The sequence below is a fragment of the Boeremia exigua genome (assembly GCF_020726555.1).
Source record: "Boeremia exigua strain MPI-SDFR-AT-0100 chromosome Unknown C7974scaffold_5, whole genome shotgun sequence".
NCBI classification, from domain to species: domain Eukaryota; kingdom Fungi; phylum Ascomycota; class Dothideomycetes; order Pleosporales; family Didymellaceae; genus Boeremia; species Boeremia exigua.
The window spans coordinates 2062963-2076143 of record NW_025763522.1 but is presented as its reverse complement, the minus strand read 5'-3'; the positions used below and the strand labels follow the sequence as shown (position 1 = coordinate 2076143).

The following is a 13181-nucleotide window of genomic DNA, read 5'->3' as shown; positions in this document are numbered from 1 at the left end:
AGATCTCCCGCCTCGCCACTTTCAGTCCTGTATTAGTGTTGCATTGAACGTTGCCACATAGCCTTCCATAAATAATTCTTTAGTCACTCTCAATATATTGACTTCGACAATCTCAAAGCTTTCCCTCTGCTCTAAAAAGTGAAAGTCTCAAGCCAAGGGCAAAGAAAAAGCCTAGCAGGATTCCGAGTCAAAAAGTGTTGCTCTACGGCATATCCAGAAACCAGAAGCCGAGTAATGAGGACGGTCGCTAAGGATGAACGGAGCAACACGAAAGGAAAATATGAGGAAGCTGTCTTGTTATGTGATGAACACGAACAGTACGCAATACAAGCGCCGCAACATCCGATCACACATTTGATAGCCCACGCCATCCGAACATTCGAGATGAGCGCGTATGAGCAGACGAGGAAGTGCATCAGGTGGGTATCAAATTCAGTTGCTATGATAAGGGTGATTCGCTATGATTAAAGACGTCAAGCCGGCCCGCTTGCTGAAGCACTCATCAAGACAAGCAATGCAAACGCTATACACATCGAACAACGGTACAACATCCTTCGCAATCAGCTGTACCTCAAGCAGCACAAGCACATGTCCTATCTTAGACAAGTCGCAGTACGAGACGCACTTCAAGCTGCCGCCTTGCGCGATTCAAGTTTCCTGGGTGCCCGCTTAGCGGTCGGTGCTGGAGTTGAGCTTGCGCTATCAGACTTGGCAGCTAGTTTTCGTGGCTTCCTTCGTTCGCCGTTTGAGGAAGCTGGGGCTTTGGTCTCGGTGCTCGCTGCTGAGGGAGCGGGCTTCGACTGAGCAGCCGCCGCAGGCTTTGCAGCCGGTGGCTTCGAGGCAAGTTTTGGTGGCGACTTCTCTGGCGCGGCAGCCTTCTTTGCAGCACTTTCTTTCGGCTTTGTCTCTTGTGACTTCTTCGGCGGTTCTTGCGTCGAGGTCTTCGTTTCTGTTGGCGCGCTTGCTTCGGGCTGTTGCTGTGGTGCAGAAGTTCTCTGTGACTTGCGAGGTTGTGGCTTCGAGTCTTTTGCAGGGGCTGGTTCCGGCTCCGGCTTGGTCTCTGCCTTTTGAGTTTCCCTAGGTGTAGGTGCTTCTTTTGGTGTAGGGGCTTGTTTGGGAGCAGCAGGCTGCTTGGGCTTAGATGCCTGCCGAACCGCGTGGCCGTCTTGCTGAGATGCCTGCCTGGCCTTTGCCTGAGTCTGGTTACTTGGGCCCTTCTCCTGGCCGCCACCAAATCCCAGTGAGGCACCCAGGCCTCCCAAACCAACAGCAGTGCCAGCTTGGCCCATCGATGGCATGTTCGGCATTTTGGGCATGGATGGCATTGAAGGTCTCCAGCTGGTCATATCCTGCACCGACTGGGACCAGTTTTGCGGCATATCATCTGGCATATCGTTCTTCATCTGCTCCAACTCTTCCTCGGTGGGCGCTTGTGTCTCCTTCGACTGCATGACCATCTTTTCCAAGGCCTTCTTCTGTGCCGGCGTAGACTTCCAATTAGGAAAGTCGCCAATGACACCTCGGACTCCATGGCTGGCCATCTGTCCAAGATCCCACATTGGCCCATTCATGGCACCGTACACTGAGCCAATACCAGCGCCGAGTAGACCCGTGACTGTAGATACGGTTCCTCCCACGATGGCTCCAGTGATTTTGCCAATCGTGACTCCAGGTTGTACACCAAGCCCTGCGCCAGCAGCAAGTCCCTGAAATGCACCAGACTGCGTGTACTTGGCTGCCTTGCCAAAAGATTCTGCTTCGATCTCTTTATTGATAGCTTTGGCGAGGATCTCCTCTCGGGCATCTGGGTCTCCTGCAGCGTTGGCTGCCTGCCTGTATTCCCATGCTTTCTGCGCCGCCTGCAACGCCATGGTTGCTGAAACTCCGGCATTCTGTTTGATTTCGCGTTCAGGGATAGGCTGCTGTTTGCTGGTGTTGCTGTCCCCCATCTTGTTGTTACTGTTCGCGGATTTCGGTTTCGGACTTTGCTGTGCTTGTTTAGTAGGCATGTTCTCGTATTGTTATTGATCCTTGAGGATCTTGAAGGATTCACAGCTGGTAATAGTGAGATGCGGATGTGCCGACGTCATGTTCAAGGATGTCGGGGTGGCGCACGACGTCTAGCGTGTACCCTTCCCGCACCCAATACCTGTTTTCACACGGGGCTGCATCGTTAATTTACAGAGATCTTCACGATCGTGCTGTACGCGACGCGCTAGTAGGCCGCATGTGCTGCCGCAGTGACCAGTGATTTCGGAAGGGGTCCAGGTGTAGCAGCTGCCAACGACAACAACGAGCAGCTTTCGAGTGACGTATGTACGGGAGCGGGAGCTACGATCGAGCCAATGCTTCACTCTCATTGATATACATATCATTTCCACAGGCAGCTTAGTTTGACATAGCTTTACGTTTGTTGGCATTTGCTTTGAAGAAGTGCGACTGTCGATCAATTTTGTTGGAGAGATTACGCAGTGGAAAGGCATCAGTGTTGTTCTTGATGTATCTGCACCTTTTTATCATTGCTAGTCAGCAGTCCTACACTATTTCAAAGCAGCAAGAATTCAGAAAGAAAGGGCTAGCATAAGGAGCAAGAGCTTGAAGATCGTTACGCACAGCTACCTGAGGAAAGAGACATCAGATTGGATTTCGTACACTCACCGAACGTGATCTTAGACTACCCACAAGAGCTCAGTCTCTAGTTTATTGCAAGGTCAAACAGTCCTTCGCCAACGTCACTAAACAGAAGGCCACTGTTAGAAACAAATCAACACCAGGCATGAATGCGTGCTGGATTTGATACGCTGGGTATCAATGAATTCGCTTTCCAATGCTACAACACGGTCATCAACTCGTACCACTACAGCACCTGAGCAGGCGCGGCAGGCGCACTCTGCACATCTCTCGCCGGCGCAGACGGTCTTGCCCCCCTCGCCGCACCGCCAGCACCCCCTCGTCCGCCACGATGCCCACCACGCCCCCTGCCGCGGCCACTATTCGCGCCACTATCTGCGCGTGGCGCGGGTGGGGGCACAAATGCGGGAGCTTCAGGATTGACTGCAGCAGACTGTGAGGCTGGAGCATGGTGCTGAGGTTTGGGTGCTCGCGGCCTCGGCGGTTTCTCTCTCCGCGGACCGTCTGCGGGCTCGCTTTTCCTCTCCTTTTTTGCGTCTCCGCTGTTCTCTGTAGGCTCGGTTTTCTTTTCCTTCTTCGCTTCTCCACTCTTCTTTCTAGCGTCAGTGCCGTTGCTTGCGGCGCCACCTGCGCCGCCGCGGCCTTTACCTCTCCCTCTTCCAGCGGCTTTCACAGCGCGCTCTGCGGCTCGCTTGGCCTGCTCCTCTTGCTCAATTGCGCGCTTGCTTTCGGCCTCCCACCACTGCTGGAATTCCTGTTCCTGTTGAATCTCTTCGAGACTGCGCTTCGCAGCCACGTCTCGGATGGACGTTTTCTCAGCTTCCTGCAGAGACAGAATCTCCATTATGCTGAGATTTTGACTGGGTGAAGTAGGTGAGTGGGAAGGAAGTGGTATATGGCGAACAGACATAGGTACGGGAATCGGCGTATTTGAGACTGACATGCCGCGTTCGGAGGCTGCGGTTTGAGATGGAGAGGACGCGACAGGTGTGCTAGCATCTTTGTCTTTGTCTTTGCCCTTACCCTTTCCCTTGCCTCGGGCAATTGTTTGGCGCATTGTCAGTTGGGGAGTGCTTTGAGCTTGCGAAGGTTGCGGTGAGGGCTGTGGTGAGGGTTGTGGCGCTGGTGATGTTGCCACTATGACTTGGTTTGCGCTTGGTTTCCTGTAAGATGCCGCTTGCCACGGTGATACAGCTGGCGGCGTCGGCTGAGCAGCTTCGACCTCGAGTCCTTGTTGCTGGGCTTGCTGAAGCCGCTTGCGCTCCTTCTGTGATATCTTGGGCTGAGCGGCACGCGCACGCTCTTTTTCTTCTTGTGCAAGGCCAAGGGCGAGGCCAGAAGGTTTGTCACTTGAGGTCTGCGCCATGATGTCCCTGAGGTCGAGCTTCGCGCTAGCCAAAGGTGCTGTTCCCCAAGGTTGAGCCGGCGACCTTGTCCCCGACAGCGCGCTTGGGGGCAGGGAGCTTGGCGAGATGAAGTCATCTTGTATGTTGCCTTGTACGAGCGTTTGGCGTTGTTGGATGGCAGCCGGCCAGTGCGACTCAGGTGTGCCAACCATACGATCATTCGATTTCTCTTGTCCGCCAATGAAACGGGGAGGCTTGATCTTCTCCACCATGCCGCTCTCTTCGTCCTCGCCATCGGACATGTCGAACATCAAGTCTGCAGTTGAGTTTTTACCCTTGAGCTGCGGTGCCAGAACCGGACTCTTCACTTCACTCTTAGCATGGTTAGATACTCGTCTACGATTACGTTGACGCAAAGGAGAGGCTGCCAGCTCTTCCAGACTTTGAGCTCTGAATGAGGCCGATGGTGTATCAGCATTGGCGTGCTTGTTGGAAAGGACGATGGCGTCGATCTTGGCACGCTTGCCTCGTTCGATCCTCTCTGCAAGCTCGGGGTTCCGATCGAAGAGTAGAGCTTCGGCACGTCCGCTTCTGGCGAAGGGTAGATACGCAAGCTGGTTCTCGCGAGCAACCAGGTTCAGTTCGTGCAGAAGGTCGTCATCAAGTTCGTCCAAGGAACTGTTCGGAATCAGATGTTGTCACAACTTACAGTAGCTGGATACATACCCATTCTGCATCACTGCCTCCAAGCTGAGGCAGACGTACTCCAGAGCTGCATCTTTGAACTCTGCGACAGAGCTGGGTGCTACAGCAGTAAGTAGCGAGCATACGTTGCGAGCATTGACTGATCTCATCGTTAGCCCAATTCACACATGCACTGTCGAAACACATACCATAACGACCAATGAGCCTTTGACAGATCTGCGACAAGCGGTCGAGCATTAGCTCATTAGCAACGGACATGACATCCATCGCATGGTCCAAGAGTTCGTCCAGTGCGAGTAAATCGTTAAGATCCTCGCTTGTGACATCGTCGAAGATTTCTTCGCCAGCATCAGTGTACAAATGGCGGACAACGAGCTCAAAGAGATGGGTTTCGACGTTCGTCAGATCTATGCGGACCGGTGCTGAGCCTTCTCGTCGCCCGGACAGCCATTGACCTCCGGCACGGCCTCTGAACAGACCCTCGAAGAAGGGACAACGTTGACATACGATGTCAGAGTGGAGCAGCATCTCTCCATCTGCAAGATCGACAATGATGTCTCCGCTCTCAAAGAATGAAGGCTCCTTGATGGCGAGTTCCATGTCGACCTGTAATGAGCGTCGAGGATGGACCATCTGTCGTACAGCCGGCTCAAGCTGGCGCATTTCCAATCGAGCTGCGACCTTCATCAATTCTGTCCGAACAGAGCGGTATCGGAAGGCCAGAGCTGGCGCATGTCGAGTGACATTCCAGAAGTCGACGATCGAATCAGTGTACGCGTAGAGCACCATGTCGAATATAGTCAGGAAGTCCAAGCCTTGGAATACCACAAGAGTAAAGCTACCCTCCCTGCTAATGGTAAGAAGCTCCGGAATGATGTGCGCAGAGCTCTTGAGGCGAAAGTCGAGCATAGCATCCCTGAAGACACGAGATCGACCAGTCATGATGAACTCGTGCACAGGAAGACGAACATCTGAATGCGTGGTACCAATTACCATGTCGTAAGTATTCTCCGAGTTCATTGAGGCCTGCTCCAAGACCTCCGAAACCTCCTTTTCAAGGTCCTTAGACTTGAGCACACGCTTGTGGAGGGCTTGTGATTGACCGGGTCTGTTCCAGTACCTCGGAACCGGTTCTTCATCGTCGGAAGACTCTTCATAGTTGTGTAGGTCATAGAAGGAGAGCAATGGCGCCAGATCTTCCCACAGACCAGGTTCATCAACTCCAATCTGATTACGTGTGACGTCACAGTCCTTCCGTACAGCGGCGTACGCACCATATGCAGAAGCTCGAACAGCGACAACACGAGTGAGACCGGAGACACGTTGAAACTTGTAGTCTTTGGGTTTTAGCTCGGCTGCAGCTGTAGTGTTTGCGCTCTTGATTGTCGCTCTTCTGGTGCGTCTCCAAACCGTACCGGCCTCAGTGGTCAAAATGATAGAACCATCTTGGTCCACATCGACATCTCTTGCAGCCATGTGGCTCTTCTTAGAAGACCAAATACGGTATGGTGCTGAGAGAGCCTTACGGATTTGCTTGGGGTTAGTGGTCGATGTACTCGCATCCTGATTACCATCTGACCGGCGACTCACGGCTACAGTGAACACCTCGCCAGATGTTGATAAGGCGCATATAGTATCGCCTCCCGACGTGATCTTCTGTATGCGGTTTGGCGCAGTGTCGTACTTCGTTGTCAGCCAGCTTTCCTTCAGAAAACTACTCGTAAACCCGTCAAGCGCGAAGCTGAGCTTCGAGTATCCATAATTGGCAAACACCCACACTTCTCGGTTCTCGAGCATGCATATCGAAGCGCCATCGATAGCTGATACTGTGGCGATGGGGGATGAGAACAGTGATGCAGCGATCTTGCGAGGGGTGATCTGCATCTCCAAGGATCGGGCGTCCGAGTCGACAATGCCCAGCTGTCCTTCATTCTTGCCAAATGTGTACAGAGAGTTTGCGCTGTGGACAACGGAATGGATTCGCGAGGCTGCAATGCCGATTACAGCTTCGCGTTTCAGAGGACCGAAAATTTGCACTGGTAACGTGGAGATGGGATCATCGTCCTTGAGCGAAGGCTTTGGCAAACTGTATCCCAACTGGCCAAAGGCGTTATTGCCCCACGAATAGGTTTCGCCTTCGTCAGTGATAGCGAGGGTGTGGTTCTGCCCCAGCGCTATTGCGGCGATCTTCTTCTGGCCCAAACCACCACCCTCGACGCAGGTGAATTGATAACTTGTGGTTTCGCTACCAATTCCCAGGCGACCTCCGGTGCCATGTCCACACATATACAGATTCGAAACAGGATCAGTTGTCAAGATGGCTGTGTGTAGTTTCGACATCTGCACATCTTGTATCACGATGGGGGTGTTTCGAATGTGTGTAGGAAGATCCACGGTTCCCTTCGGTGGTTGTCTCCTTGCATCCGGTATCTGCGTCCCCATTGTAGCCCAGAACTGGGTGTGCCTTTCTCGATCCTCTTCGTAGAATCGTCGGAGGAGGTGGTCGGGTCTTCGTAGAACAACGCGCTCTGGGTATGCACGATCGTCTTGATCACCAAAGCCAAGAGTGACATTCTTGTTGCTGCCAAAGGTGTAAACCTCATCACCCCCGAGGAGAGTTGTAGGAGTTATCAGACGTTTACGCAACTGATCATCCATGTCACCGCTGTCGCCATGAGCCATATCATCTTCTGAGTCTGAGTCAAACATGGGGGATTCTTCCGGACGCAGCGTGCGATCTTTAATTGTCATGGAGAACAAATCAAGAGGACCATACCCCTCCTTGTCTTTGATTTTAACCAAACCTCGCGCATGCTGGTTGAAGCCTCCGTAGCCCTGACCGAGGATATCCTGTGCGTCTCGATTCAGGATCAAGCGTGCGATGGCAATGTTGCCAAAGTAGAAGGCTCGGTGTAGGGGTGTCCAACCATTCTCTGCATCTTGTATGTACAGATCTGTCCACTGGTGTTCCAACAGGATCTGCGCGAATTCAACAGCACTCTCGGATGTTGAGGATGCTGCGTGATGCAGAATTGTAAGACCTGCAGAGTCGCGACTGTTGATGTCTGAACGAGTCAACAGTACGCCTGCTGTCTTGCGCCACTTTGCGCCTAGCATCGGCGAAGCATTATAACTGCCTGGACTGCTGTTCACCGCAGCGCCAGCTCCTCCACTTTGCCAGCTCTTCTGCGCGCCCGCGCGGGACGGCTGAGTGTTGGATGCGACGACATTTCGGAAATTGTCGACGTCATCTTCGAGATAGTATTTCCAGAGATAGCCGCTCATGTGCCAAATGTTGTTGGAGTCTACCGAGTTTCGACAAGTGCCTGCCCCTCGCTATGATCTCTGGGACCAAAGCGTGTTTAAAGGTGCTGGCTGCGAAACTAGGATGGAGCTCCGAAAGATGCGCCAAACGTGACTGTTTGCAGAATTATCGGTTGGATATACTGTGATGTGGTCGGGTTCGTGATGGATGCGAGTCGCGATCTCGAGGTGCGGAGGTACGTAGAGGATTGTCTGCGGCGAGTGGCAAGTTGACAGAACGCGCTCGAGTCAACTGTGCTAGCGGTGGGGTGGCGAATGGACGCGATGTACGAAGTAGAGTAGGAGCTTTCGAAGTGATCGAATCTAGATCGCGTTGAGATTTTCCGCAGCAAGGGTTTTGCGCAAGCTTCTATTATTACTGCTGCGTTCACTGTCGGCGAGTGTATGTTGTCTGGTACTCAGGGTGTCTGAGTCTATGACGATGGAGGGAAATGTGGTGGGGTCGGCCGAACGTTGCTGCTGATGACCGTGGAGTTCTACCGTAAGCCAGTGCAGGTTATGAGGTTTGCAAAGATGCGTGAAATGCGTCACTTGTGTGCGATGGACGTCGGCGGGGTACGAAGCTTGACACGGCCGTTCGTGGGATGTGTCTTCGATGCTCATAATGAGTCGACCAATCAGCTATCAGTGCGCTCCACGAGCTCCCCTTCTTGCGCCGTGGAGGTCGACATGACTACGCCGGCGTAATGAAGTGCAAAGTGTTCCATAGCCAGGACTGAGCCGTACCTCGGATGTGTCAACTCGACAGTGAGGGTGCAGCGCAGCCCTGACGCGTCTGGGGGATCGCCGTTCATGTACACGCGCCGAGTACCCCACAGGCGGTGAGCGGCAGAAGTGCACCAGACATCTGAAGCTTGATGTCGGTTGGTCAGTGTCATGGGAACGGTGGTAAACACAATGCTGAAGTTGGACTGGCTACCACAAAACGACACCCAAACGTGCGGTACACTGTGACAGCAACGACTCATGCTACCTCTGAACTGAGGCGAACAAGATACGGAGGCTTGGCTTGACATTGGACATGTTGCAGGGTATATTGCGCTGCGCAACTGAGCGTCTTGTCGATGATGCAATCTCCGAATGCGATGATATGACGAGCCTACTGCCAACGCCGGTTCCTCCAGGACAATGAAGCTGCCTAGCCAGCGCACCGGTGGCCAGTGAGCGCTCGGCTGCCAGCCAGGCAGCTTCAAGACACGCAGGCTGCGTCTTGACCGGCGCTGAGTGTCGCACGAAGTCTAGAGTGCATCTTGCGTTACGGTTTACCGGTCAAGCTCGGCTGGCGTCAGTTGTGCGCGAAGGAAGGTGAGGCGCGTGGAACGGAGGTGCGTAGCCGCGGCCAATGGCGTGCGATCTCGCAAGGTGACAGCCAGCCAGCCCAGGATCATTAGGTTCACATTTCGAGGAGAAGGCCAGCAGTCCGACTTCATGCGGGCCAGCGTCTCCGCAGCGGGAGATGGCTTTGTTGAGCATTCTTGCGCTGATGCGCTTCAAGTCGGTTCATTGAGGTTCCTTATCGGGCGAGCTGGTATCTCGGTACGTAGCGCGCAGGCCGCATTGTGGTGAAGCTTGAACGGCACCTACCACCAGCTATCACCAAAGAAGACGGGTGCCAGCTTCCCCAGACGCGCAGGTGTGCTCGAATACGCCATAGACTAAACGCTCTCGATTCCTCCAGCTCTGTTGACTCTTGCATCCATCACGGCCTTCCCTACTGGCTTTGCCATCCCCTATCAGTCCTCTATCAGCGGCCCTGGTCTTGGAAGCTAACGGCGTCATTGGCAGCGGGAGTCACGGTCACGCTCAGCGGTCACACTCCAACTCCACACGCATTGATACACCCCCTACGCCGTTTGCCCGTCAGACCTGTTCTGACAGCGCGTGTGCCAGCTGCTGCAATAATCGCTGTCTGAAAAAGCTTCTTGCATCTCCACGTTGCCCACCGCGGTACTGGTACCTTGCATCCAAGGTGCTCAAGCTCGCCAGCCTTATCTCCACCCATCTCCGCGCCCTTAAGATCAACGACATGGCTGTTGCCTGAGCTGCCCAAGCCCTGCGCAACACCCTCGTGTGGATCTGAACGACATCTCTGACTGTCGCTGCTGACCCCAGCCGCCTGCGCTCGTGATGGCTCCCAGGGCTCATCTGTATTCGCCGCATCGTCCATAACCGCATCCCAGCATCCACCGCCCATATACCGCCCGTGCCTGTTCCTGCAGCAGCCCTCCCGCACCATGCAGCCTTCCTACACACGCCTTTCGCCGCGCACAGCCTCGGCCGCGAACAGCTTACAGACGAACCCCTCCCGAACAAACAACCAACGGTACGGCTCGCCGTACCCAGAGTCCGATCCATACAGCGACAGGGGTCCTGACGACGAAGACAGCGACATGGCTCCCGCAGATCAGAGAAATAGCCAGAAGGTGAACCAGGTCATTCAGGCACGTATCCCTGGAAAGTTTGCTCCAAAGTTTGTTCTAACACACCCTAGAACTTCTTCACCAAGGCTGCCCTCACCATCATATCATCACGAGTCATATTACCACCGGCCTACAACAATAGCGGCGGGATACGACAGAACAAATGGGTACGTCGCCACGAACAACCTTGTCTGCTACTGAGTGCTGACACTACTCCTAGTTCAATGTTGTGTTGGATGATAGCGATGAGCTCCAGCAACAGCTCGCCGACTGGAAAAGCATGGACGCTATGGCCGGCCAACATCCCCCTTTGTGCATCGAGGTATATCTGGATATGAGAGCACTAGGACACAAGCAGTCGCTGGTCATACGTGACGACGAAGGCAAGAGATGGGATGTTGCTCGGGCACTCGACAACGCCTCTTCGGGCCGCTCCGTCAAAGCAACACAAGTTGTACTTGAGCGCTGGACGATCAACGTGAGCGACAAGTCCTCAGTGCACCCTACGGAGCTTAATGATCCTCTGCCGAATGTGTACAAGAAGGCCGTCGTCTTGTTCCGAGCATTGTACACCTATATACGCTTCATACCAGCTTTTAAGTACTACAAGAGTATTTCCAAGCAGCCCGCAAATTTACCTGCGCTCAGACTAGCTTACCGGATTACGAATGGCGACTTCAAGAGTCCCCACGTCGACACCCTGAGCTTGCCACTATACCAGTCGGAGGAAGCTGTCACCGATCGTCAGGACTTTGGGCCTTCTCATTCGCCTGTGGGCCCATTGGGTATATCTGTGCAGTACCGCACAAACTGCGAGTTCAGCGTCGAAGATTCAGAATCGCTGTTAAGTTCCGAATTCATGGGGCTAGACAACACATACTTCGATCAACCACACCGAGGAGCCGTACCTGGATCTCTCCCAGTAAACAAGATGAACACGCAAGAAACACCAGATGTTGGACAAGCGTACGGTAGCCTTTCTACATTTCACCAAGTTGGCCCTGCCACAGGAACGAGCCCCATTTCCGCTCTTCGTGCCGTTCGAGACATGCCCTCATCTTCCCCCACCGAATCACCACCGCAAAAACTACCGCCGAACCACCGCACTGCTCAAGGCTCAAAGTCCTCATTACGGTCCGGCGATGTCCCGCAGTATCAGCAGCGACGTACATCAGTCTCGTTTCAACCTTTCAAAGCCGGTTCCTTGTCGTCGTCACCCGCACTTGGTCCAGCAGCATTTCCGTCGCCAGGCAGCTCTCTAGGCCGACCGAGCAGTTCGTTTGGACGCACTATCACCCCCAATCCACTCCTCCAGGCTCGCAATCGCACTTCATTGACTGCCCTTCCCCAGCAAGCGTTGAGGACGCCGTCGTTGCCCAATGAAACAGCCATCGTGTCTTCTGCGTCGAGCTCGCCACGCCCTGCACCTATCAAATACAGCAGTAGTTTTGGGCATCGAAGGAACCGCTTCTCCACCAGCGGTGGCAGCAAGACTGAGGATGACAATTTGAGCAGCGGTAAGGGTAGCGTCGCATCTTCATTGCAGCGCGGCTCGGATGTGATGAACGAAGGGGATGGAGGCAGTTCTGGCGAAGTCAAGTCGGACGACGACAACATCTCGGACTTTCTGAAATTGCTTGAGGCAAAGAAGGAATTGAAGAGCTTCAACCGCAATGACAATGCCTCCAAAGAATCTGCCATGCGTAGGACCACGGCCCAGCTGTCTAAGTATCAGCGTCTCAAGGATTCTCACGCAGCACTCTCCGATTCTGTTTCTTCTTCTACCATGTTACACCGGTCGTCTTCATCGTCAAGTCGCCAGCTTTCCAGCGTTCCCGCCATGATCGCCGGAACCTCGGTGTCTACAGCTTCGTCTCCAGGCAAACCCATCTCGCCCCACACACCGCACACGCCAGCTATTCCGTCTCGTCTCAGTGCGAACAGTATCATCGAATACGAGCCACGGCCTCGAAGAAGTCGGTCGTCTCGACCCAATCGTGAGCAGGAGACCTCTGAAGCGCAGGAATCGAACCAAGGGGCCGATGCGAGTACCAATGCCATTGACATTCCGACTTCACCCCGGCACTGGGAACGGAACTATGCTCGTCGGTCAAGCTCGGTCACACAGCAGGACCGCACCTTACCCGAGGATGAGACTGACATGTATGGACGCGCTGCTAGCCTCCCACTTACAGAGGCTGAGCGGGCCAAGGACCTGACTCCAAGCGGTCTCATCGCTCAGGCAGAGGCCGGAAACAGCACAACACAGGACGACCAGGGCTCCGAGGAAATTGATCCCCTTGACCACGGTGCCCAGCAACCTTCGTCCTCATCCAATATGCCTGCCAAGCGTGGGACATACTCTGGCAGCTCGCGAGGCCGCACAAGCTTCTTTTCGCACGGCTCCTCGTCTGGTGCTACTAGTTCCACCGAACGACCCAACCGCTACAGCTTCTCGAGTCGTGGACTAGCTCCAGAAGACGACGAGCCTTTACTCTTTCAAATGAGCGAGATCGGCGCTGGTGGCTCGCGCCGCAGCCTCGAAGAAGCACCAGGAAGCTCTGGCTCTGGAGCCGCTGGCAAGCGCATGTCACCCTGGGGTCGATGAGCACCATCGCACTATCGCACTATCACACTCGACCGCATTCCCGTTAAAAAAATCGCATCTTGCATACTACACTTACTATTACGCCCTAGATCGGCACTCTGATCCACTCGGCACAGTCGGATCAGGCGCGCGCGCCTTCGTCTTTCC

The 13181-nt window shown here is 54.1% G+C and overlaps 3 protein-coding genes across 3 annotated transcripts; 1 reads left to right on the top strand and 2 right to left on the bottom strand.

The window, feature by feature from the left end:
- Nucleotides 1-410: 410 nt before the first annotated feature.
- C7974DRAFT_393138 (uncharacterized protein) lies at nt 411-2143 on the bottom strand. Its single transcript, XM_046141749.1, has one exon. It carries the CDS (start codon nt 2007-2009, stop codon nt 627-629), a length of 1383 nt encoding a protein of 460 aa, XP_045998396.1. The 5' UTR covers nt 2010-2143; the 3' UTR covers nt 411-626.
- A 384-nt stretch (nt 2144-2527) lies between these two features.
- On the bottom strand, nt 2528-8295 carry C7974DRAFT_175536 (uncharacterized protein). The gene is made up of 3 exons (XM_046136243.1): nt 4871-8295; nt 4704-4821; nt 2528-4655 (listed from the first exon to the last, which is right to left on the bottom strand). Exons 1-3 carry the CDS (start codon nt 7965-7967, stop codon nt 2858-2860), a joined length of 5013 nt encoding a protein of 1670 aa, XP_045998395.1. The 5' UTR covers nt 7968-8295; the 3' UTR covers nt 2528-2857.
- A 1565-nt stretch (nt 8296-9860) lies between these two features.
- C7974DRAFT_175523 (autophagy-related protein 13) lies at nt 9861-13040 on the top strand. Its single transcript, XM_046136242.1, has 3 exons — nt 9861-10447; nt 10498-10593; nt 10647-13040. Exons 1-3 carry the CDS (start codon nt 10241-10243, stop codon nt 13032-13034), a joined length of 2691 nt encoding a protein of 896 aa, XP_045998394.1. The 5' UTR covers nt 9861-10240; the 3' UTR covers nt 13035-13040.
- Nucleotides 13041-13181: the final 141 nt, after the last annotated feature.